Source organism: Lissotriton vulgaris, chromosome 5, assembly GCF_964263255.1.
Source record: "Lissotriton vulgaris chromosome 5, aLisVul1.2, whole genome shotgun sequence".
Classification (NCBI taxonomy): Eukaryota; Metazoa; Chordata; class Amphibia; order Caudata; family Salamandridae; genus Lissotriton; species Lissotriton vulgaris.
In genome coordinates this window covers 1,591,173,907-1,591,200,674 of record NC_141693.1, presented here as the reverse complement: position 1 = coordinate 1,591,200,674, position 26,768 = coordinate 1,591,173,907, and the positions used below count along the sequence as shown (strand labels likewise).

General features: G+C 46.4%; 1 protein-coding gene across 3 annotated transcripts in view; it reads left to right on the top strand.

The window, feature by feature from the left end:
* The first annotated feature begins 635 nt into the window (after positions 1 to 635).
* Positions 636 to 26,768, top strand: part of LOC147716760 (neuritin-like) — a 49,677-nt gene continuing 23,544 nt past the window's right edge. Inside the window, exons 1-2 of one of the 3 annotated variants that reach the window (XM_086923711.1) lie at positions 636 to 1,992; positions 25,586 to 25,748. In XM_086923711.1, the coding sequence (XP_086779837.1) occupies positions 1,941 to 1,992; positions 25,586 to 25,748 (215 nt within the window). In that variant the 5' untranslated portion in view covers positions 636 to 1,940. Of the gene's footprint in view, positions 1,993 to 25,582; positions 25,749 to 26,768 lie in introns of those variants that run through there. The other 2 variants (XM_086923710.1, XM_086923709.1) reach the window with 2 other exon arrangements.

Here is a 26,768-nt window from a genome sequence, read left to right as displayed (position 1 = left end):
ACAGTATACAGTGTTGAGGATGGAGAGGGTGTAAGATGGTCACTGATTACTGATGAAGAGCATTGTGCAGTGTTGTAGAGTTATTTTCAGATGTGTGTGACATTGCAGTGCCGTGACTATGAATAATGAAGGAGGAACGGTGATGGGGCGGTCACTGTCCTGTGTGTGTGTGTGGGAAAGTATTCGTGGGTGAGGGTCGGACAGTGTGCAGTGTTGTTGCAGTGTGCATAGACAGGGCAGTTTGGTGTGCAGAGGATGCAGATGCTGAGGGCAGTGCGTCATGTTGGGGGGGGGGGGGGCGGGGCTTGGCCCGCTTTCTCCAATGCGTCCTCTTGGAGGTTGCTTTGACAGAAGGGTTGCACGGCAAGGGAGGGAGATGGATACGCAGGCAGTGTGCAGTGCCGGGCACTGACTGGCGTGGATGCACTGGTCCAGCGTGCAGTGCTGTGTGTCATGTGAGCGGGGGGCGGGGAGGTAGTGCGACGAGCAGCGCGTGCACGGTGCTTTGCAGCATGCAGTACTGGCGGTGTGGGGGCAGTGACCCTCGGCCGCCTTTATCCTTCACATTCACCCTTGTGGCTGCTCTGACAGAAGCGGTGGTGGGAGGGATGGAGGGGCAGGGGGAGGATTCACCAGCGAGCGCTCCATGCCGTGAAACCCCCAGGGCGCTCTGAATAGTGAAGCGGTGAGGGAGGCGGGGGTGTGAGGAGAGGTGATGCACGATGCAGGCAGAGCCGCGGCATTGAGCGGTTTTCTTTAACCGAGGCCGGCAGCTGCTCGTTCCTCGCCTCCGCTCTCACCTCGCGTTTGTCATTCCCGCCCTTTCTTTCACCTTCCCTTCTATGACCTTCTTTCCTCCGCCTCGTTTTTACACTCTGCCACGCTCTTCCCTGTCGTCACCACTTATTCCACCGCCTACCCCCTTCTTAACACCCCTTGCATTTCTCTATTCCGAGTTGTTTTTAGATGTGGTTCTCCCTCTTCTTTCCTCACGTTTCTCTGATTCCCCACCTTCTTTCTCACCTCGTTTCCTTGTTCCTCACACTTTCTCCTCCTTGCCTTCCCATCCGTCCTTGTTCTCACACACTCGCTCTCATCTCCCCTCTCCCTTCGTTCTGCCCCTCTTCCTTACAACCTCTCCTTCCTTCAGCATCCTGCCTCGTCCCTCCTTGCCTCTCGTCACCTGCCCTTCCCTGTCATCTTTTTAGCTCCTCCCCTTCTCCATCTCCTTTTCGCCGCCTCAGCTGCTCTCTGTGCCCCTCCTCACCCTCCATTCATCCCATCTCTCCTCTGCCATCGCCTCTCCATCCTAGTCGTCACTTCCTATCCTCTCTCCTTTCCGCTGCCCTTGCTTCATTCTCAACCCATCGCGCGTTCTGACCTCCTCTCCCCTCTCCCTCCCGCTCATTTCCATATCTTCTCTTCAGCATTGCCCTGTCCGTCCTCCTAACCACGCCACCACCTTATCTGAAACACACCCTCCGTTCTCATCCCACCTTCCTCCTATCTCACGCCTTCCATCCCAGCGCCTCTCCTTCCTCCACTCCCTTCTCCTCCTTTCCCAACGCTCTTTTCCTTTTTATCTTCTTTCCTTCCTGCTTACTATAGCCCTTTTCATCTCCTCTCGACTTCCGCCTCAAGGCCCCAGCTCTTCTGCTGCAGACCGTACCTGTTCTGATGCCTGCTCGCCTCTCCCCTCGCGCACCGATTGCGCTTCCCGTGCTCTGCGGAAGCGCACACAACTAGTGCCTGGAAGCACACACAACTAGCGCCCAGAAGCAGTGCCAGTGCTGCTCATCCGGCGTTGCTTCCACAAGTGCACTCAAGCTTTGCTGGCCAGTCCTTTGACGAGGGGCCTGTCTGTCGAGCACTTGACCTCTGGTCCCTTCCAGGCCGCTCGAGTGAACTCGGGACCACCGGGTACCTGTAGGCCCGCGCCAATGGAGGCCCGTCTCCTAGCAGCATGGCTGTGGATGGGGATCTTCTGTTCAGGTAAGTCCTGCCCGGTGGGAAGAGGGGGGGAGGGGGTGGAGAGCATGCAGTGGGAAGGGGAGAGCATACAGAAGGAAAGGAGAGCATGCAGTGGAAGGGGTGCATGCAAAGGGAGGGGAGAGCATGCAGAGGAAGGAGAGAACATGCAGAGGGAGGAGAGAGCATACAGAGGGAGAGGTGCATGTAGAAAGGAAGGGGAGAGCTTGCAGTTGAAGGGGGTGCATGCAGAGGGAGGAGAGAGCATGCAGAGGGAGAGGGGACCTTGGGGACTGAACCCCTGGTGTAAGGTTAGGTGACTCCATCTCACAAGTTTCAGTGCTCCTGTTCTGCCTGTTCGATTGCCAACTCAGCTCAATCTTGGAGCGGTGGTGGTCCTGGTTCAGGGGCTCCAACTGACCTAATACCTCTGAAAACAATGATTTGTAAAAGGAATGTTCTGGACCCTCGAGTTTTTGGTGCTAGAGCGCCACCCGGCGACCTGCCCCTTGCGCTAGAGGTGGTAACGAGGACAAGCAGGGAGCTCTTGTGTCAGTGTTGAGCAGAAAGCTCAGAGCCACTATGTGGTATGAAACTTAGGGCTGGACCACAGATGCCTTTTGGCATTTAATTGCTATAAAGAGCCACTAAGGTCCAGCAAACGAATATTTGTGGTCCCTGACGAGAAGCAGCAAGGTAGGCGGAAGGAGAGGCCTGCTAAGATTCAAGGATGGTTGTATCGTATCATTTCATTCATGTAGCGCTTTCTACCCCTGAAGAGGTGTTTAGGTGCTTTGCGCTGAGTAGCATGCTACTAGCCTGTAACCCAGGATTAGTGGTCCGATCCAGCGGTTAGGTTACTAGGTTTAGTCTTGTGCTTTCATGGAAAGCGTTCAATGCATTTACTTCAATTGCTTTTGTGATAAATGTAATTACTCGCGGAGGTGACATCATTAGTAGAGGCTTTCTGGCGTAATGCAAATGACTTATGCGAGGGCGGCAACAGAGTATGTATTATTTGGTTTAAAGAAAGTAGAGGTTGTTATGTATTGAATGAGGTGTAGCCAGTTTACAGAGATATATAATAGGAAATAAGTGCAAAGGGGCATGCAAATTAGTGTAGGAAAAGCATCATTTCAGGTTGGCCCACTTTCAGTTCGTTGAATGTGCCGTGCCCGGTCTGAAAGGGAATCGCACCTGACACGTCAATTATCCATGACTCCTGCTCTCCTGCTGGCATTGTTTTCGATGTATCGGTCCTGGCACTGTATCGTACCCTCCCTTATCTGGGTGTACCCCAGTGGCGGCTGGTGAAATTTGAACCTGGTGGGCCGGAAAATGTTTTCCGCACTGTAGCTCGCGAGAGCGTGCCCGAACACCCCCGGCCAACCCCCCCCCCCCCCCCCCATAAATGTGAAAATCGAGTGGACAAATGGTGCATTTGCAAGCAATTTTGAGAAGGAAGGAAGGTTAATAAAGAAATTGTGAAAGTGCAGTTATGACAGTAATAAAGAGATGTCATACAACATAGGTAGCTACTTGCTTATCAATATGTGGCTTCATAACAGACTTTGAGATACAATGCATTTCTGACTACCTCACAGAGGAGTGAGTTTCCCCACCTTGAACCAGCAGCCAGGTAAAAGGAATAAGAAGCCAAACTCCAGTTACAAAGCATGAGATGTTGCAAGTGTATTCATGTTTCACATCTGACGAAAAATTTGACCTTCCATCCCCTCAAAACAGTGCCAGTAACTCATACCTAACACTTTGCACACATAACAGTGGGAGAGGGGATTTTGGCCCTATAAACCGACAAGATATGCCCAAAATGACGTCTCCCATACATTTTGTAAAACCTGCACAAGGCATTGGCCTGAGAGAGGGTCCTCCTCAAACAGCACTTCATATGATTAATGTCCCTAACGTTCTTGGAGAAGACCTTCCCAAAATAAAGATACAAGCTTTATCACCTCGTGCATTCATGTGCTGTTTTTAAATGAGGCTCAAGTCGCCTCACCTTTGCAGACTGAAAGCCTATGATGGTTAACTTGTATTTCATTGCTCTACTGTAACGTTTTAGTATTCATTCCACCAAATGTCCCCGCTTCTCGCCTTCTCCTCTAAATGAAAGGAACATTGCTCAGGGGTTCCACGTCTCCGATGGTTTGTGCTGATTTAAAAGGACAGGCAGGTAAAATCACTATTGTCTAAATGCAGTCCTATTGTAATCAGACTTTTAAAAGCTCGAAATATCGCGTGGTATACAAGGTGTACAATCTTGCCACACACATTTTGCCTGCTCTGCCCACCATTTTATCCCCATGCGAGGAGGGTCACGGACCCTGCAATAATCACCAGGTTTGAAAATGGGCTACCGAGGTATAGCAGCGGGGTAATGAGTCACGGAGTTGGGAGCACGTAGAGTGATTGGGCACATGTAGATGTGAATGTGGTTTAAAACAGGTGCGAATGCGAATGGCTGTGATGCTGCATGATGGTCAATAACGCAAAGAAATGGAGACGATGAAGTAATGTTGCCGGTAGCGATTTCAATGAGGCCATTCATTTTACAGAACTGATAGATGAGGTAGATGGGAGCTCGGCATACAGATTGGAGGCATACGGTGAGAGATGACAGTGCATGATGGAATGGTGCGAAATATGGACAAGCTGCTGTTGGTGCCGAAGCACAAGGCGGCTTGTGCACGTGAGATGTTGAATGTTCATTTTCCTAATGAATGGTGGAGGCAGGGAGCGGCAGGGCGGAGTGACAAGTCCAAGAGCAAGAGGAGTACAAGCAACGACACCGTCACCTTCCCAAACAAGTCTTGCATGTGGGGGATGGGTAAAATGTAACGGCTCGGGTGGTGAGAGTTTGAAAAACAATGCAAAAGGGGGGTAATCGCCATTGTGATCACCATCACGGCTCACCTCATCACCTCAGTAGTTCTCGTCGATGTCCCCAGTTGCAGTAAGGTAACGGTCGTAGTCAGCTCCACGACGAGGCGGATGCGGGTTTCAGAAGAGTTACCACCAGACCACGGCACCACCATCAGGACACGAACACGGAACACGACGTTTGAAGCGGGAGCCAGCACTCACTGTGTGTGGCAATGGCTGCGGGTGCGGGGTGCGGGGTGAGAGTGACTAAGGAAGTGACGTCACATGACCCACGTCATGCCAGACGTCACCAGGCAGGCAGGTCGGACTGACTTACTCCAGCTCAGGATTGGCTGGAGCAGCCAAATTCCCCACCCCATTAGGAGGCCGGGGGCTGCGGCATGAGGCAACCCCCGGTTTCCCAAGGGGGAGGGCTAGTGCGCATGATCCAGCTGGGCAGGAAAATGGCCTGTCCTCTAGGCGCACTTGCGCCGCGCGTCTGCACAGCCCCACCCACCCCCCCTCTGTTCCCGATGGTTTCTGGTCCGGCCCGGTGACCGGCCGGCCATAAACTACATGCTGAATTTGTGCTGAGCCCAGAGTGTGGCGGTCCCGGGATGGCGGCAGTGCGCTTTGGGAGGGCAACGCCCTAACGCCCCAATGGACACACCGCCGCTGGTGCCTCCTTATCCTGTATTTTTCTACACTGTGATATCATTGATGTTATTTACAGGGCACAAGTCCTATAAAAAGAAGTGTGGGGACTGACCAAGTAAGACAATATGCAAATGACCTCATGACATCACGAAACAGCGCTATAAAAGAAATAAAATAGTGCTATTTAAATTATTTGTGTAAATACTGGGAGAGACTAACCCAACAGGCAGTCTTACAATGTTTGTATTTATATACAGGGACAACACAAAGGCAAAAGCATGCCTCTCTTAAGTTCCTGTGGCATATACATTTAAATGTAAGGTTCCAGTCGGCCCCCAGCCAGCATATACAAACAAAAGGAGGCCGGATGGCCCCTTAACTTCGGTCTAGCTGGAGGGGAAAAAAGGCTCCCTCGCTGCCTGCACGTTGCTGCTGGGAATGGAAAGCAGACAAAGTACAGACACTGCTGAACGTGTACAGGTGTCTTAACACCGGGACAAGTTCATAATATTTTTGTGGGGCCTAACTTCTTGGCAGGGGGGACGGCGTCAACACCCTGTAAAAATAGTGGGTGGACGCTGTGTACCTGCGTGTACCACCGACTCAAGCCCTGGTTATTTGTCTCTGAACAATTGTAAAGCGCTCTGGTACAAGGGGCGGTGGGAGGATCATGTTCGAGCTGTATAACACTTTCAATATTAATAGTGATAGGGTATACAGGCGATGGTGTGTCATGAGAGGGGTTGTTTGATAGTGGTGAAGGAGAAGAGGAGAGGGGGCATTTAATACTTGTAAACCAAGGTAAAGGTACTATGCAGGATTTAACAACATAGGAGGAGGTGATTTGTGAAAACTGCACACAATCTTAAGCGTATAAGTGTAAAAAATACGGGCTGGCATTATTTGCCAGTGAGGCCGTTTTTTAACCCCTCCCATGCTCATGACGTGCTCAGCTCGTCATGAGCCACGGTTGCGCTGTGCTCATGACGAGCTGAGCTGAGCTCGTCATAACGGCCGCGGCACTAACACGCAGGGATAATTCCCCCGCTGTGCTGAGCGTTCTGAGGAAACGGGCGTTGCCGTGACGAGCTGAGCTTGTCATGAGCACAGCAGCACCATGCTACGTGACGAGCTGAGCTTGTCACGAGCACCGGGGCGCTGTGGGCTCCCCCCCAGCACAGCAGGGGAATTACCCCTGCGGCCAAGGGGTTAATATGTTCTTTTAATAAGCTCTAAAGATGGACCAAAGGTCTGTCCACCAATAGGATTGATTACCTTTTCCCGTAAGGGGTGCCAAGTTGGATCGAACAGAAGTTGGAGAGATTGTCTGGAATTTTTCTTGTGTATTTCTTCTTTATAAAGCTGGTGCATCCGGTTGTCCATGTTGGATCAGGTTGAGGATAACCTATTGTTAACTATTCCTCTGAATTCCAGGGGATTGTCAGTAGCTCTTATTTTTGAAGAAAGGAGTTCCATAGTTTGGTAGCCTACCTAAAGACTGATAAGCCATTGAGTTAGTCTGCAACATAAGTTCTGACGCTGGGAGCATTTGTTCATTTGCATTAGGAGGAATTCTCGACTATTTTAGCCTTGTGAGTGATAAAGCCTGTGGAGACCCTTCAGGACAGCAAATATATGTGTTCATATCTTTCCATGTGAAAACAGTCTTGCTGCTGAATTCCGAATTATCTGGAATCCTTTTATAGTTGAGTTGGAATTCTTTGATAGAAGCCATTTGTATAATCCAGTTTTGAGAGGAAGAGTGTTGTTGTTGCTTGAAATGCTTGAGGGAATCTCAGATATGGAAAATGCTATGAAGTGTTTTGAAGTGTAGAAGGCTAATTTAGTTAGTTTGTCCACTTCAGTGTCCCTGGAGAGTGCAGAGTCCATGACAATTCAAAGATTTTGTGCATACTTAGCTATTCTTAGTTGTGGTCCTAGTGGGGGTGCCACTCAGAAGGCTAAAAATTACTTTTCCATTCTCCACATGTGATTTCTTTGGTTTTAGCTGCAAACATTTTGAGGTGGTTCCATGTGTTCCTCTGCTCTGTAGTTTTGAGACAATTGTTGAGTGTCCTATGTGTTTTTTTGATGGTTTTTGAGTTTGAGTATTATTGGTGTCATATGCATAACTGTATCAGGTAGGTCGAAGCTGTTGATTAGTTATAACAGTGGTTTCATGCAAATGTTGAAAAGAAGGAATGGTTGTTGCAGCCAATTCACTAAATTAGTGGTGGGTCAAGGCCATTTGAACAGTCCCATCGAGGCCGAATGCCATGCACAGCCCATCTGACGGTCTGACCCATGTGCCCTGTGCTCCATGGATAAGATCTAGGATTATTCCCAGTTCATTTAGGCATGCATAAGCCACTGAAAAAAAATTGTTTTGTGTTTTACCAAACAACAAGCACCTGACACTAACGCTACCCACATTTGAAGGTGGACAGCAGACAAACCCCTAAAATAGGTGGTGGATTAATTAGCACAGTCAACAATTGGAAATACAATCTCAGTCAAAAGATTCTCACCAACTGCACCTTGGTACGGGCCAGACCTCAAACGGATACAAATTGACTGTAGAAGAAGTGAACGAATCTGGAGATCAGACTACAGCAAGGAGCACAAAGAGGCCTGGCCTATAACTTAAATCTAGAAAAATACAAGGAGGCCATTATTGAAGCCAAACGGGTCTGTTTCACCACAAAAATTGAGGCCGCCAACAACTCTTCTGGGGAGATTTTCAAATCCATTCAAATGTTAGTCAAACCCACCTAGAACAATCAGTTTAGACCAGATCAAGCTTTTTTGCAACAAAATGGCTATATTCTTTCAAAGCAAGGTTCAACTGATCTATAACGAGCTCCTCAGCACCCATGATGTCACGCGCATCAGTAACAACACTGTGCAGGAGAAAAAAACTGCACCTGTTTAGTTAGTCCGTTTTCGGCCACTCTCCCAGGAAGAGGCCAACAATCTCCTCCTAACTGCAAAGGCTGGCTCAAAAAACGGTTGTAGTAGGGCTCTTTCTCTCAAAACTAGACTATTGCAATGCCTTGTTCATGGGCATCGACAAGTCTCAGAAAACCAAACTTCAGTCACGACTATTGATGAACATACCAAAAGGTTACTCCACCTCGGCTGCCATAAGGTCACTCCAATGGCTCCCTGTCCATCAACGAGTCGAATTTAATGCCCTCTGCATGGTACACAAGGCTCTCTATGGAGAATGGTCGACTGAGGTCCAGAGACTGTTCTCCTGGTACTCTCCTTCCAGAACCCTTAGATCCTCTAACTCTGGCCTTGTTAACATCCCAAAAATACGCAGAGTTAAATGGGGTGGCCGCGGCCTATCACACTGCGCGGCAAAACTCTGGAACCAAATACCGATCAACCTGCGACTTCAACCTAATCAGATGCTTTTCAGGAAATTGTTGAAGACTTGGCTGTTCCCGGTAAACAATAACCCTTGAGTCTACAGCATTGTTCACCCTGCTCACACACCCGGCGCCAAGACGCCTCGGCATTCGAGCGCTTTAGAAGCTACTATCCTAACCTAAAAAAAACTGTTACAACCCTATTACACCCTCACTTAAACAGAGAAGTGTTATTTTAGACTACCAGAGAGCTGTCTGGTTGATGAAGACTTCTAGGGGACATTCTGAAAGGTGACCTAGGAATGCATTCTGCCCATTGCTTACCATTGGCTTTGTGGTCTGCATCTCACATATGCTTGCTTTCTGTCTGCCGGTTTTAATTGCTTTCGGCAGTCCAGTATGTCTTTGTCCTAGTCATGGAGCATAGCCTGTTTACCTCTTTTCTGACTCACTCCATGTTTTTTTCCAAGAGTGCTTGCTTTTGTAAACAGGTCTTTACATTTTGCTCTTATCTAGTCACGTTTGTGGTGCATTCAAAGACAGAGGCCAAATGTCAGGCTCTGTCTTTGAGGGAGCACGATGTTTACTTTTCTTTTTCCGGCTTCAAAGTCAGAGGATTTATGTGACAATCTGAGGGTGCGAAAGGAAAGACATTTTTCTAGGACACAAAAAAATTTAAATGTTTGTAAATGATCTGTGGAAATATTTCATAATATATCAGAATTAGGAAAGCACAAATGTAGAACATTTATTTTGTAATTCTAAAGTGTGGTGGAAACAAATATTTTAATATGATCCAAACAAATCAATACACAAGGTGGTGCGATTTCCACACATTCTTTGTGCACTGTATAGTTTTATCAGTAAAACTCTATGTGCAAGTATAATGGTAATTTCAATTGAAAATGTGTTGTCTGTAAGGGCGGTGAGCTACCACAGCATGCATACTCCACTCTAAGCCCCTCTCCTCTACAACTCTCAACTTTATGGAACTCTACCGCATTCCACTCTACGCCCCTCCACTCAATGACACAACACGGGAAACAACCTTTACAACGAAACTTTTACAACGCACTACCATTACAACAAAACTTTTACAATGCAACATCCATTACAACGCATGCATTTACAACGCAACCATTACAACGCATGACACTACAACGCACACCACTACAACGCATGCCATTACAACGCAGTCATTACAACGCATACCATTACAACGCATAGCATTACAACACATAGTACCCTTACACTATCCAACACTTACCCTACTGTTGCACCCCCTGCAGTTAGAATAGTAATTTTTACCCCTACACTATCCAACACTTACCCTACTGTTGCACCCCCTGGAGTTAGAATAGTAATTTTAACCCCTACACTATCCAACACTTACCCTACTGTTGCACCCCCTGGAGATAGAATAGTATTTTTTACCCCCACACTATCCAATACTTACCTTACATGCAATGTAATGTTATGCGTTGTAATGGTATGCGTTGTAAATGTAGTATGCGTTGTAAAGGTAGTTTCAAAGTATTCGTTGTAATGGTATGCGTTGTAATGGTATGCGTTTGAATGGATGTTGCGGTGTAAAAAATGCGTTGTAAAGGTAGGCGTTGTAAAAGTATGCGTTGTAACGTCATACATCCACACAACACTCTAAGACACTCCACTCTACAACACTCTATTCCACTCTACGCCGCTCCACTCTAAAACACTTTACTTCACTCTACTCTATACCCCTCCTCTCTTCACCCATCCACCGGACGCCTGTCCACTCTATGACACTCCACAACACTATACGACACTCCCTGATACTCCAAAACACTCCACTCTAGACACGTTAAATCACTCTACTCTATTCAACTTCACTCTGGGCCACTCTCCTCCACTCTAAGACACTCCACTCTACGACACTCCACTCTACAACACTGCACTGCACTCCACTCTGCCCCACTCAACGATAATCTACTGAATGACACTCTCCTCCACTCTATGCCACTCCACTTTACAATACTCGACTCGACTCTACGCAACTCCCTCTATGCTACTCCACGCAACTCCGGATAAGCAACTCCACTCTATTCCACAAAACACTGCTCCACTACTCCACTATACATCACTGCCGTCTACGCCACTCTATGCCACCCTACTCTACAACACTCTATGCCACCCTACTCTACAACACTCTATGCCACTCTACTCTACAACACTCAATTTCACTTCAAGATCCTCTACTCTATGCCACTCAATTTTACGACACACCACTCTATTTCACTGTACACCACTCCATGACACTTCACTCTACTGCACAACACTTCACTCTACTTCACTTCACTATACTCCACGACACTCTACTCCACGATACTCCACTCTGAGATATTCCACTCTAAGACACTCCACTCTACAACACTCCTCTCCATGACACTCTAAGCCACTCCACTCTATGACGCTACACCAGACTACGCCCTTCCACTCTATACCACTCCACCCCACTCTCATCTACATTTCTAACTTCAAGTCATGCCGAACAGCAGCCACGCTAGTGTACAACATGGCTAAAACTCATTGGCAAAGCCAATAGCTCTTTCATAGGCGATACCTAGTGGCTTTACAAGTGCTTGTTCCCAGTTAAAGCAGAGGTTCAAGGTTTACTGTATATATTAGATATGCAGGAAAATATATGTATGCAATGTATGTGTCTGTATAGAAATCACATATTTTTATGTGTACTTGCCTGTCGGTGCAACGCAATAGATGTTTGAGGTGTGCCCGAGACTTTATTTAAAAAATAATGCATGTTTTTCAGTTAATTGTGTGGTTTGCATGTGAATAGTAATTTCAAACATTATTATGGGTCTGTAACAGTTACTTAATCTGTACACACTATTGTGCAAGACTGTAGAAACTATTTTTTGAATAGTGCATATTGTTTATATATTCTTTGTTGCATGTGGCAGCAGAGGGTGTTTAGTTTAGAAATAGTTTTTATGAGTGTGTAAAAGTAAAATTAGCTTTATTTGGGAAGATCTTCGTGGGGATGTTGAGAGGATTCTGTCTGGTGTGTGCTGTCTGAGTATTACTATTTGTAGGTCAGGAAAATACAAAAGGTTCTAACCTAAAAGTAGCTAAGGCTGCGAATTGAATCCTATCTTCGAGAAAAAAAATCTTTAAAAGTTGAGAGCAGATCCCTGCCCTCCTATAGCCGCTAGCGGATCCACCAGGATGGCATGATAGACAGTGTCGAAGGCGGCCGAATAGTCCAGTAAAATAAGGACTACTTTGCATCTGTTGTCCAATGCTTCTCTAATTTCCTACATAAACTTAATCCGAGCTGATTCTGTGCTATGGCCATCCCTAAATCCGTGTTGTGTATCATCTGGCCATCTATGCTCCGTGATGTATTCTGAGAGTTGAATGTTTATAAATGTTTCTAAAAGTTTTGCAGGCAGTGGAAGATGAGAAATTGGCAGGGCTAATTATCTGTATCATTGGGATCAAGTTTGGGGTTCTTTAAGATCGGTAAAATTGAACAACTTTCCACAATTTGGGAAAGCAGCCAGAGCTGCTGACGTTGTTCAAGCCATGCTGACCTTCAGCCCGACACTAGGCTGAGCACAGTGAGGTCACTACCATTCAAGTACTTAGCACCCTGTTTGTCTTGGACTTCCACGTTGACTATCAGTGTTTTGCCTTTGACTTCCACCTCACCTGTGGCAAGTGGTCAATCCATGTGGTTCCCACTGGCCATTGTCCGAGTAGGAACAGACAGACTGACCGTTCTTGATTCACATGAATCCGCAAGTAAAAGAGTTGGAGACCATGAAGGTCTGAGCAGTGGAGGATAGGAAGAAAAAGACTAGACTTCTAAAAAGTTGAGTCATTCACTTCTGGTTTGGGCATTCACTTCTGGGTTGACAAGGGCAGCATGATTACTTAAACTCTTCAAAACATCATAAATATCAAGAAACCCCACATGGCCATTAATCATTCATTAATGGAAAAAACACAAACACATCAATCTCGTTTGTCTGAGACCTTTTCTCATTTTACTTATATTTAATTCAGTATATCTATCGAACTTGAACTTCATAGCCATCTGGTACACTCAACAGCACAAATTTAGACGAATGCACCAACAATGAACAAATCACAATAATAATCCAATTAACACTTGAAACAAAAAGCACAATATACTGAGCAAACCAGAATAGTGGCTAATGTGGCCAGAGAAAATCACCCCTCACTAATGGCATGGTATTGGATAGCATATTATAGCCTTATAGCCTGCCGTAGAGGGCTACGCCAGCTATTAACGGCCCACTCCAGCGTTAAAGGCCCGAGACCTTTAGTAGGAACGGGGTATATGCAAATCTTTTTGGAGGTCATCATCAGGGCAAACGTAAAACTGGTTCAGTCCTAACCAAACGGTAAAGGGTGCACACAAAGTGCATGTGACCGCTTTTATGGTCGTCTCAGTGTAATGGACGGCCCAAGACCAAATATTCAAGGAGAAGTTCAGCGGTCTTCTTAGCAATAGGGGCGCTCAACTTCTTGTGATTCTGGGAAAATCACATAATCTCCCGCGTCTAACAACCAAAGGAACGTGTCTGTCTGTAACGCAACTGGTGCTCATGTAAAGCGCCCTGATACTCTAGTATAGTTTGCGCTACATAAAACAAAAAAAACAAAAAAAAGATGCAAGTCATCATTGGCTAGCTCCAGATGACCTATATTTCTGTTCTCTCATTTGTCAACTGAGGAGCTCGGTCTGCTGGGACCTTCTTTTCCCAAACTTCAAGACAGAAAGATTTACTTTATTGAGTCTGTTGGGGAGGCTGTTCTTCATTCCTGCAATGACACGTGCCCGCTGGTGCCTTATCTGGAGCTCCTTGGAAATTGGCACAGATGGGGTTTCCCCATTTGCTGGACCACATGAGAGGACACTGTGCCAATGTGGGTTCAGGATGGTTTTGGGCTACGAGACAACCTCTGAGGTCCGGTCTCGACACCATGGACTCGAGGAGAGGTGTGGCGCTGCGGCCAGGGTGACTGACTCTGGAATCTGGGGATCACGGTTCGATCCATGGGGCCGGTGGTAGATTAGCCCAGCACCATGTGACTCTGGGCAATAGCTTGCTTAATCTTCCCGACAGCCCTCAGCGCCTAGAGACCCTAACGGGTGATGGTTCGCGCTTTACAAATGTGGATTATTATTATTATGGTCAGGAATATGGGCTCTTCTGTGGCCCATCAGAGGCATGCTCATAATAATTGCTTAGTTCGTTACCAGCACAGACATTTCTAAGAATTGAGCTGACACACTATTCTATTACAGTACTTTGGGCAAGGCCCCGGGCGCAAGTGTTGGGGGTGGGTGGGGGGGTGTTAGCTGTGAAGCCTTTCATTTCATGGAAATTGCTTATTTGGCTAACAGCAAGGCAAGATCTGAGCAACGAGCTGCCACATTATTCTATTTCAGTGCTTCGGGGCAAAGAGGCCACCAGTAGGACAATCACATAACATGTGATAGAAACTACCCAAGGCAGTAACATTACGCGGTGCAAGAGGTGTTGGCGCTGGGGTTAACGCAGTGGTCGAAGTGGGAGAAAAAAAGTAGGGGAACTGTGGGTGGAAAATCGGAGGGCGGGAATAACCTGAGAACTGGATCAGTGGGCGGAGTCAGAGGAGTGGCCAGAATGCGCAAAACACCCCAATTTTTAGCATGTGTTTGGCATTTGACTGACCAGTTACAGCTTATTATGTTATTAATTTCAATCAATGGATATACATAATTATCCAAGGTTTTATTATGAGTTATTGACATTAAAATACAATCACAAAGTGGGATATGTTTCCAATCACAGAATGTCCCAAATACACTTAAAAGTGGAAGCACAAGCCATTTGTCTCTAATCCATGGACTTTCTGTCTTCAGCACTTCTCCTCCCTTTTTCCACAAGAGCAGTTCAAACATGAATGGGAAAAAGATCCTAATTTGCAAATGTTTTCTATATAATTATGGATCTCTCATATATGCCACATTATACAACATCTGCTACATAATCTGACATTTTTAACTAATAAATTGTTTGTAGCTCAAACGGATCAAAAGGTACAAAAAAATGTGACTTGTGTTGCTGTGCGGTGGACGGCCCTTTGCAAAGGTTGACTGATCCCCTTTCTCGCTGCTACCTTTGTATCTTTTACTGGTACTAATAAGGCAAAATCTTTCCAGAGACTGTTAGCATATGGAAAAATGTAAAAAAATATACTGCCTTACGTTGCAGCCTTTTTTTGCTGCATAATTTAGTCAACACTGCTGCGTAACCTACTGCCAGTAACCAAAGATCTGTCTGACAAAAGCAGTAACCCACTGACCTATTTACATTATGTGCACTTTGTGATCTGCATGGTACATGTTCTTTGCAGCAGGCACATTAACCCTCTGCGCAACCTTTCCATGAATCCAAACTTCCACTAGACAAAACTCTGATCTCTCTCTAGGAAGAACATTAATCAACGAAGTTATCATAACATTTTTATTGTTGCCGAAAATTGCTGGAGGCCAGGAAGGAGGCAGCAAGTACTTCTAAAACCATAATATACTTGCCACCCAAAGTCAGCACCCGGTGTGAACACACTGGTTACACTGCCCTAGAGCTGGCACTTCTCAAGGATCCTATATCCTCAGTGACAGAGTCACTGTTGCTCTAGGGTGTGCTGTTTCATAGACCTGCCTGCAAGACTAGAGGTGAACTTCTGTATGGATTACGGTGGAGAGGCCTTCACGGTTAACCCACACTTTCCACCGCTACGGTTCATCTGCTGGTACTAAGACACCAGGGCTTCTAAGGTCTTGCGAGGCCTTCTAAGGTATAGCACGGGAAAGTGTTCCCTCAGGAGAGTTGTCTAGGGCACCGGTCATGAAGGCTGAACCTAGTTCCCCAGTACCGAATTCAGCAGCTCTGACCAGAGTGCAACATCCTCTCCCCCACTGAACACCATACTGCTCCACTGACAGAAACTCATAGTGCCTTCAACTACAACCCAATTGTACCCCGCTATAAACACCTGGATGCAACTGGATTCAAATTTCCGCACTAGACAAGAGCAATATGCTGCCTGGAAAAAAAGCAACAACATCCTGCAAAAAGCAAACACTAATAGGGAATGCAAGATTAAGTAAAGCATGTGAAATGGAAGCAGGAACAACAAGGTTACCTTAACGCTTTTACACTCACTATTCAGAAATCAGTGAGTGCTTGTGCCTGAAAAATGATGGACATTACTACAGGTCCCAGGAGGGACCCATTTCAATATCCATTGCTTATATCCTTACAAAACGCAGGCAGTATGGTTTAAAAAGACCACATCCATGAACACTGAGCTGCGGTACGCATTTTGTTTTCCAATCCACCCAAAAATCCGGCATTGCAGTATCTCCAGGAATGGTGCACTTCCTCATTCAGGGAAAACAATGCTGTTCAAAGAAAAGATAAAACTAAAGTAGCGCTTCATTGGCAAACTCTGTATAGTGGCGCTAATGTGCTTGGGTGTGAATAAAATCATTCTGGCGGCTTTGTGAACACTGACTTGCTTTATTTAGTTATTTATTTATTTTTCATTGTTGAACCTTTTATTTCTCTCCCTCCTGAGGTTGTACTTTGGAATAGAATAATGTCAGAGAAAGACATTTGCACCAAAAGTATTTTTCTTTTTTGGATCCATTTCACAGGGGAGCAAATAAACGAAATGAGGAAAGAGAGGCTGAGACTGTTTCTTGAAGTCACGGTTTTCAGTGAGGAGGAGCGAGACAGAAAGGGGGAGTAAGAGGAAGAAAGAGAGGGGGCAGCTGCCAGCGACTGAGCAGAAGTGGACACGGTCCTTGTCTTCTCTGGGCAAGAAGGGAAAGATACCTTTACCTTTTCTGCCCGCCTCACAAGTCCCTAAGCCGAGCCTTTTATGCAGGACTTGGTTATTTCTGCCGTCCTGGGACGCATTATTAAAATGAAGTAGGAGAACGGGATCCATTGATTTATAGGAGTAGGGGCACGCCGTGCCCTGGCGATCCCGCTCACTTCGACCACTGGGTTAACGCTAATTTTAGCAGGGGGTAAGTGGGCTTTGTGTAAGATGTTAAATCGTATGAACTTAAACATTGGGTGAAGCAGTGTGTGGATACCTGGGCCCTGTGTCATGTTCCCTACCATTGGCTGCTCCCCTGTTGTGGTGTCTCAAGTGCCTGGCAGGGGGCGCAGTGACAGTTGTATATGGGGATGAAGGCCTTTGTACACCAGATGACGTGCTTCCTGCGGCCGCCTATCATGATCGAGGTCTGGACAAGGGAGTGGGCTTCTGGCTCTGCATCAGTAATGGATCATGCGCCGGGGATCGAATCGTGAGCCCCCGTGTTCTGACATAATTAGACTGGTCTATGGGTTCAACTGTGGTTTTTTTTTTTTTGCGGGGGGGGATCATTTGCCTGTTCCAGTACAGGCATACTGTTGCTGTGCACAGAGAAGCATTTAACACCCTGTTTACTAGTGGCTTTATGGTAGTTACCCCAAGCACTACCAGGTTGGGAGAAGAAGGATCTGTGGGAGACCCTGCTTTGAGGCTGCGAATGGCTGCCAGGGCCCCCTCCAAGGACATATGGTGGAAACTGTAAAGAGTGGACTCCAGTGCAGTGACTGTACTCGAGTACACTGCGTCCATCAGACCCGCTTTTGACTGAATGCTCAAGGTAAGACCACATCCATGAACACTGTATCTTTTACATTGTATTTGTAAAAGATACTAGGCCAGCTGTTCACACCATCCAACCGATGGTTGTTGAAATCTGGCACAGGCCTTAGGGGATATAAAGTTTTTTGCCTCTTTGAAAATTTTCTTTGATTTATTCTCTGCTACCTCTATCTTATCTTCAAACTAGAGCCGATTAGCTCTTTTGACAGGGTATAGTATTTTCTCAGTGCTGTCTTGTATCAGACTTTCCTGTTGGCTCTATAGTCTTTCCGACGCTGTCTTTCCAGAGTTCTACGTTGTTTCTTCTTTTCCCTAAGACTATCTGTGAACCAGGTACCTGACAGCTTATTTCTGCAAGGTGCTCGTCGAGAGACGGGTGTCAACTTATTGGTCGTATTTCTGATCCAGCAATCTAGCATCTTCCTGAGAGAAAGGGGGGGCTCTCTTCCAGAGAATGAGTGAATTCCAATAGCTGGACTCTCTGGAACGTTGTTGACACATAGGGAGCTCTGGCTGTCAAATCTTGTGCTTTTAGTGAGACGGGCCAGCTGAGCGTGATCAGATAGTGAGCCTTCGCGACTTTAGGGACGGGTTCACAGGTCTGCAGATTGACTTTAGAGAAGAGTTGGTCCAGCACATGGCCTGGTTGGTGCATGTTGTGTAAGTTCAAGCGATACCATTGTGTCTAACAGTGCAATCACGTTGTTATCTTCTGTTGGATCCATACGTAGATTAAGATCTCCCAGTACCATGAAGTGTGCGTATGTTAGGGCCTGGTGCTAGAACATTGCCCAAGAAGTTAAGAAAGGGCCATTGCAGGGCCCTGGGGTCTGTAGATTAATACTCCTGCTATGGATTGATGAGGAGACAGAGAGAGACCGAAGCCCAGCGCTTCCACTCCATCTAAGTCTTCAATAGGAATCATCGGTGAGTTATTTTCCCTATATACTATGGCTACCCCTCGTCCCCTTCCGCTGAGGCGGACCTTGTTGAGTATTTTGTAACCTTTAAAGATATCTGTCGCATTCGAGGGGTTGGAAGTCTCTGACAATCAGAATGTTATCGGCATGTATGCACAGAGCATAAGTCCAGCCAATCGGGGGTGCCCACACCCTTCTCCTCATCGTAGTCGAATGGCTCTACGGCAAGCTGTGAGAGTAGAGGGCAGAAGGGGCACCCTTTTCTAGTCAACGTGCCAGATGCAATGGAGGCTTAGATTAATTTACCCAGTTGAACCCTAGTGATACGGTCTATGCCCAGCCATCTGATCAGTCGTATAGTGTGCTGTCTGAAGCAGAATCTGGTCAGCACATTGAAAAGTAATTCCCACCCCAAGGTGTTGAACACCTTTTAAGTCAAGAGTCAGACAGACAGAACTGTGGATGCTGCTCCCAGCTCTAATGTTGGTATGTTGGAATCCTTGCAGTGCTACATCCCTCTAGTCTAAGCGGAGTCCTCGCTGCACCTGGGCAGATGCCAAAGACCTGCCAAGATCTGATGGTGGCGAGGAGATGATATGAGAGGTCCTCATAAGGTTTGGGTTACGTGGCCTTCAAAACCATTTGGAGAGGGGGGGGAACATCTCCCTGCCAGAATATACCCTGGAGGGGATTATGCACACCCTTGTCAAATAAGGTGGAACTCACCTATTAACAAGCACTGGCGTTGCCAATAGGTTTCGCATTTGGAAAGTTGGAGCTATTGGTTTTGTAAATGACATTTTATATTTATATATTGTTATTGACCTTGCCAATAACGATATATAAATATAAAATGTCATTTACAAAACCAATAGCTCCAACTTTCAAAATGCGAAACCTATTGGCAACGCCAGTGCTTGTTAAACATATGCATTCTTTCATATGAGTACACATTGTAAAAAAAATAACTAATTTGCCGTGACGTTTCAACTAAACATTAGGTACACAACTATAAATTTGTAATTGTCACCATTGCGAGGATATTTAGCACCATCTCGTTCCATGGATGCCCAGTATATGCCAAGAATTGCCACTATTTTGCTAGTGCCAGCAACATTCCGGGGTGGTAGTCCTCATGCTAAGGACAGCCAGAGTAGGCAGGTATCTACCATCTTGGGACAAGAGTGGGTTTAGGGCATTGATGTTCACCCTATTCCAAGTGGTACTGGCATCATGCCAGTGCCACCAGTACCAATGGTGGACACCATGTCATTATATACACAATATGCCAAGATTTACCACCAGTAGACCTGCTCCTGCACAATCCCATGCACACAAAATGACACACATTTTTGGGAAGAATGGTAAAAATGAGTTGGGTAGTAGTAATTTGGTATCCCTGTGCACTCTGGTTATCCCAATGATTAGTGATTTTCACATTTTACCGTTGCACCAAGTTCCTGTTGTGCTGCAAAGTCTGTTACACTGTGTCTGACAGTGCCCTTATGTTACAGACTTGAATGTGATAGGGGACTCCAATCACCAAGACGTGCGCACACTTTACTTAAAACAAAATTGTGTCTTCACATCTTTAACTTGGGGTTCAATGAAGTGAATTCAAACGTTCTCGGTGCAAGTTAATTTGCTTTATTTATTTATTTCGAATTCATCCTTTCATGATTAAATGAAATCCGTTATTCATTTGTAACATGATTCTTCTTATAATATGTTTACTACAACACCCAATGCATTTCGGGTCACAAAGAACGACCCTTCTTCAGGGGTCTGAAAAAGGAAAATACAGGACCAGATCAGTCACTTTGATTAGATTTGAAACAGAATTATAACGAATATACATGGCATACTGACAAATCAATGTGTATTATATTAGAGACAAAGAACAGTGTGGTGCATCTGCCATACGGTAAAGCCTAAGGTGGGTGTTGTGGAACCAAACTCATTGAAATAGATAGGTTAATCTTATGGGGCCTTCGTGCATGCCACATGACTCTCGTGAATTCGCCGGTATCTAAAGATTAAACCCTACCGATATGCTCGAAATGAGTCTATGGTAGTCTACAGCTGGGTTATCGGCATACGAGATGTATTAAAAGAGCCGCTACTGGTGTATATATACGTTACTCATGAAATTTATACATTAACTAAATGGAGCACATTCTCATCTGTAATTGCAAAAAGACATGCCAGTCTAGATTGATACGATAGATGAAAGAGCAGTTATTTTTAATTTACGGAACTGGAAAGGTACCAATTTTTTTTTTTAAACTGCTGATAGCAGAGAAAGACGGAGGGTCGGTGTGGGCAGAAGCAATGCTGAAGGCGCAGGTTGTGAGAAGTAACGCAGAGGGCCAGGGTTTGTGGCGGAAGTCACATGGAGGGAGCAGGTAGGAGTGCACGAGGAACACCAGAGAGCGGGGGCGAAGAGTCGAGCAGTGAGGTGCGGGTGAGGTGAAGCAACAGAGGGCGTGGGTAGGTAGGAGAAGCAATGGGTGAAAGAGCAGTGTAGAGCGGTGGGGGAGAAGGACGCTGACGACAGAGCAACATGTAAAGTAGATTGGGAGAGAGGGGCACATGAGCGACGGCTGAAAAGCAAACAACACTTATGAATATAAAAAAAACTACGAGGTATAGAATGACGAGCAACGTGATGAGAAAGGGAGGGGGGAAACAAGAAAACAATGGGAATAGGGGAGAAGTGTGGCAGGCAGATGGCTGCGCGGAGGGAAGCCAGATGGGGACGGGAGAGCCTGGTGGGGGGCGGGAAGGTATAGAATGACGAGAAAACGATGGGAATCGAAAAATAGAAACGAAAGAAAAACAAGCTAAAACCGGGAAAGCAAGACTATTCCGCCATGCTCGGCTCGAAAAAGCAAATGGCCGGATGGGGGCGGGAGAGCCTGGTGGGGGGGCGGGAATGCGTGCGAGGGGAGAAGTGTGATAGGCAGATGCGCGGAGGGAAGCCGGATGGGGGCAGGAGAGCCTGGTGGGGGCAGGCGGATTAGGGAGATGCTCGTGCGTGTGTGGTCACGTGACCCGCTCTTGTGGTCACGTGACCTCACATGCACTGTAAAGAAACCGCAGTGGAAACCGCAGTGGTTTCACTATTCGATCAAGCCCATGAATTTTCGCCTATTCCATTCGCAAGCGAATGGTAATAGGCGAAACCTAAAAATGAGGCTGGTAAGGCTTCTGGGTGGACTCTACTAGGTGACCCTCAGTACTATTTTTGAGGACCTCAATGAATCTGAGTGGGAGGGCGCAGTTTGGCCTCACCAGTTGGCCTCACCAAGCATCCACCATGCCCTGCACCCCCTGTGGGTGTGACAGGGGATTTAAAAGTCCTAAGACACTGGAAACCAGAAAGATGGTGAAAACCCTAAAGAGGCCGAGCTCACAAGGAAAATACCTGTAGCACCAAACTTGTGGAAAAAATAATGGGCACTCTCAGACTTGCCGAAAGTAGCTCATGATGTAGGCCAACCGAGAGCCATACACTACATAACCCGCAAATGTCTTAGCCCTACAGGATCTCCTAAGACACTCAAAAGCCAGCAGAACTGTTATAATTGACTTATGCTATTCCCGTCTCTAGCTGTGTCTTCCCTGCTGCTGAGCTAGGATGAGTGTTTGAATGTCTGATGACCCCAAAGAATGCTTGAGTGCTTGGCTTGTGTGTGGAGTGTCAGTTGAGAGATGCAGGTTGAGCAGCAGGGAGGCTGCTCCTGGTGGGACTGTACTTCAATCTACCTATCTTCATCGAATGAACTTACCTTGTAACTAAGTTTCAATAAATCCAACCTGTTTTATATACCTGACTCATGGACCTTCCATTTCCCACATGAACGCATCAGTGAAAGCCCAAAAATCTGCTCCGCTGAGTCATTTTACATGCTCTTTGTAGGGATAACTACACATTTGACAGCACGTGGCACAATGTGCGCACCATTAACCATGTGCACTACATTCTGCTGCCTTTTTAATCACTTGGGTAGGCTGCGATCCTTTTAGCATGTATAGAAATACTGACAAGAATATGCAGGGACATTGCAGAAGCCCCAGGCAGCCCTATTCCTTACCAAACACTTTATCAAATACATGGAATAGATTCTGGTTCACCAGAGTCCATCCATGTGGTGCTAAAAGAGGAGCACAGTGTGGGACTGAGGTCCACTTGGTGGGAGTTGGGTGCCTGTAATAAGAGAGTAGTAGAGTAAAAAGTTACAGGAGTGTGACCCATAAACCACATCGGGATTGGGGTAGAAAGGTAGAAAAACATACAATATCCCAACAAGTAATTTTTTTGTAGACAATTAAGCGTGTATACAGCAAGCATTACAAGTGCAGAAATTAAGGAGACTACTATTCAATTAAGTTTAGATTGTTATTCATCTTATATTTCAACAAAAATTATATAGAGTCAAGTTTATACAGTTATAGCAGCACTGTATGAGAGAAATCATATGACAATCAGATTGCACTTGGTGCTCAAATATGTACAAGTAAAGAACGTGACGACGCAAGTGAAAAGGTGAACAGCGTGAACGGCGCAAAGTGAACAATAGTGTAAATATTATACAGTGGGTGGCTCAAGAATGGTAACAAATTGAAGTTACTGTATAGGATAATTCACGATTTGTATTGAGCCAAATTAGAAGATGCGCCTAGTATTGCTCTGTAAAGTCGACGGCGTTTTGATCCTCATCAATTGGGATCCTCTTCAGGACGGGGTTGTCTGGTTTTCAGGGTGCTGCGGGATGAAAAGGACAGTTCAGGGGGAGGAAGGGAAAGAGTAGAGGCGGGAAGGGGAGGGTGGTGGGCGCAGGGGAGGGCAGGAACAGAGCCAAGGATACTGGACTGCGTGAAACTGGCAAGATACATGGGGGGTTGATAATGATTTCTGGGTTGTTTTTCAGGGAAAGTAAAGCTTTTTTCTCAACGATGGAGAGGTTGTATGGGATGAAATGGGATTGAGATTTGAGATTCATCACATCTTGCATCACCAGGCGTTTGAAGGCCAGGATCTCTGGCGGCATCGTATGTGAACGGGGGTTGAAGGTGGAAGGTGGACGAAAAAGTGAAACCGCTTGGGTGGTGGAGTCAGGTTTGTCGGCGAAGAAGTGTTTAAGTCTTATTCGTCTGAAAAATTTCAGAAGACTTAATTGAAGTTCCAGGTAATCAGTCTGTTCTGTGGGTACAAAGGTTAAGCCACGTGATAAAAGTGTAGTTTCATCGTGGCTCAGGATATGTTCTGACAAATTGAATATGGGTATTGATTGGTCAGATGGCCTCTCCGTGTTGGTAGTGTTTACTGGGGAGGACCCCATTGATAGTATCGGTTGCGTGTTTGGCGCTCGCCTGCAAATTGTGTCTGGTACTGGCGGTTTCTGGTAGGACGACTTGGAGGCTGGGGTTGGCCGCGGCCTCGTCCTAAAAAAACGGAAGGGAGTAGTGGTTGTGGCCTGTTGCTCGATCCTGAGGTACTAGGGCAATTGCCTGAATCAGAGTCCTCGATTGAGGTGTTAGAGAAGTCTGAGTAGGTGATTCTTTGGTTGTTGCGGTAGCGACCCCAATTGCGTGTCCTAGGTGGGATGTATTGAGTATTGAAGAACTCGTCACTGAGGTAATGATAGGGCTGTTCAACTTTGTAATACTTGATATCTTTCTGTATCTTAGTGATTTTCTTGTTGAGTTCAAAGGTATTGAAAGTAGAGATGGTAGTGTTCATTTTTTCCAGAAGACTTTTAGCGTCCGTGAGTGAGGAATCTGTCAAAATTAGTTTTTCAAGTTCTGCGATCTCTAGTTCCAGGCGGCTATGTTCTATGGCTGTGTCTATTCCAAGGACCATCCAATGACGGGAACAAGTTGTCCATGCCTTGCGCCCACATCCGGCGCCCCTCCTGGACATGCTCACTGCCATCCTACGCAGTCCTTGCCCTACGTCCACATCCCGTGCCCCTTCCTTGACACACACACAGCCATCAAGCGCAGTCAATGCCTTGCGCTCACATCCCACGCCCCCGCCGGGCACGCTCACTGCCCACCCGTCCCACAAACATCGTGCTTGCACCACCAATTACCCTGATAAGCCCTTTCATCGCCTCGAACCACACCCCCCATACCAACCCACTCCCCCATGTATCTTGCCAGTTTCACGCAGTCCAGTATCTTTTGCTCTGTTCCTGCCCTCCCTCGCGCCCACCACCCTCCCCTTCCCACCTCTACCATTTCCCTTCCTCCCTCTGAACTGTCCTTTTCATCCCGCAGCGCCCTGAAAACCAGAAAACCCCGTCCTGAAGACAATCCCAATTGATGAGGATCAAAACGCCGTCGACTTTACAGCGCAATACTAGGCGAATCTTCTACTTTGGGTCAATACAAATCACGAATTATCCTATACAGTCACTTCAATTTGTTATCATTCTTGAGCCACCCACTGTATAATATTTACACTATTGTTCACTTTGCGCCGTTCACGCTGTCCTTGTCACTTGCGTCGCCACGTTCTTTACTTGTATATACTTGAGCACCAAGTGCAATCTGGTTGTCATATGCTTTCTCTCATACAGTGCTGCTATAACTGTATAAACTTGACTCTATATAATGTTTGTTGAAATATAAGATGAATAACAATCTAAACTCAATTGAATAGTAGTCTCCTTTATTTCTGCACTTGTAATGCTTGCTGCATACATGCTTAATTGTCTGCAAAAATGTTACCTGTTGGGATATTGTATGTTTTTCTACCTGTAATAAGAGACTGGCACACAAACTGAAAGAGTGGTGCATGCACTAGAGAAGGGGGTATGCAAAGGGCCATGGAGCCTGTCGTGTGAGTGAGTTACCTACAGTGGAGGAGTGCTGCATTCCAAACAGAAAGGTGCAAGCTGTAGGAAAATGGTGACACTCTCTGGGGTACACCAAACTAGTGTTGGCTTTTTCTTATCAAAATCACTTTCATTTTGTCAGCCCTTTGAAACCTCTAATCCCATCTTCTCGTCACCTCTTCTTCAGCAGGACTGCACTGTGCAGTAGGGAAGCCGCCATCATCTGCAGCTTCCACCCGCTGTGAGCACATTTACCGGGGTTTCTCCGAGTGCCTTCTAGCACTCAGCACACGAATGAGTGTCTACACCGAAGAAGAGCTCAACAGCACCCAGAATCTGGATAACATCTGCGCGTAAGTGAATAAGCGGGACTTGGTCTGGGCTCCAAGCAATAATACAGTGGGAATGGTCTACAAACAATTGTCTCTATTCAGAAGGAGGGCTAAGATGGGTATGGTGTGGAAAAGAGGTATAGTCTGTACATGAAATGATTATTGTATTGGCTTGACTTATAAACAGGACATGGCCCATGGGCTAATTAATTCATGTATTAAGTATTTCTAAAATGGGCCTACCTTGTCGTATAAATTGGTTCTATGCAGAGACTTTTTAAGGAACAGACAAAGTGGGCAATTGCAGAGGGCTCCTACCTTCCGAAGGGCCTTCTGGAAAAGTGAGTGGGACAGTCAAAATTCCTGCCCTAATAAGGTTGGCTCATTAAACACATCTTCCAGTTCTAATTTGACAGCTGAGCATGCCTATCAGAAACTTAGGGCCACATTTACTAAGGGTTTGCACCACAGCAAAGTGACGCAAAGCGACACAAACTCTTCACAGGGTGTGAACATTCAAGTGTAAAAGGTATTTTGTGCAGCAAAGGTGCCCTTTTGTCAGAAAAACAGCACTTTGCTCCACTTTACATCAATGGTACAAAAGGGGGTGGTGATGGACAGAGCATCTGAACCAATCAAACACTCACACCCAGTCAAAAGATCTGGGTTTGATCCATCACAGTTCTTTAGCCCACTCTGCCACCCCAGTTCAGACATGGCTATATGCAAATTAGTCTGACCCTGTGCCGCATGGGAACAGTCCAGCCCGAACTGCCAAGCCATGCCTTCCCTGGACCGGAAACAAGCTTCCGAGGACCGGTTTCTGGCATACCAGCTATCTTCAGCCCGGCTTGCTTGAATCCAGTGGCAAAGTGAGCAAGGGACTCACGTCTGAGCATACCCTGCCACACTTATGGCGGCCAAAAGCGGTACAAAAGGGGGTGGTGATGGACGGAGCATCTGAACCAATCAAACACTCACACCCAGTCAAAAGATCTGGGTTTGATCCATCACCGTTCTTTAGCCCACTCTGCCACCCCA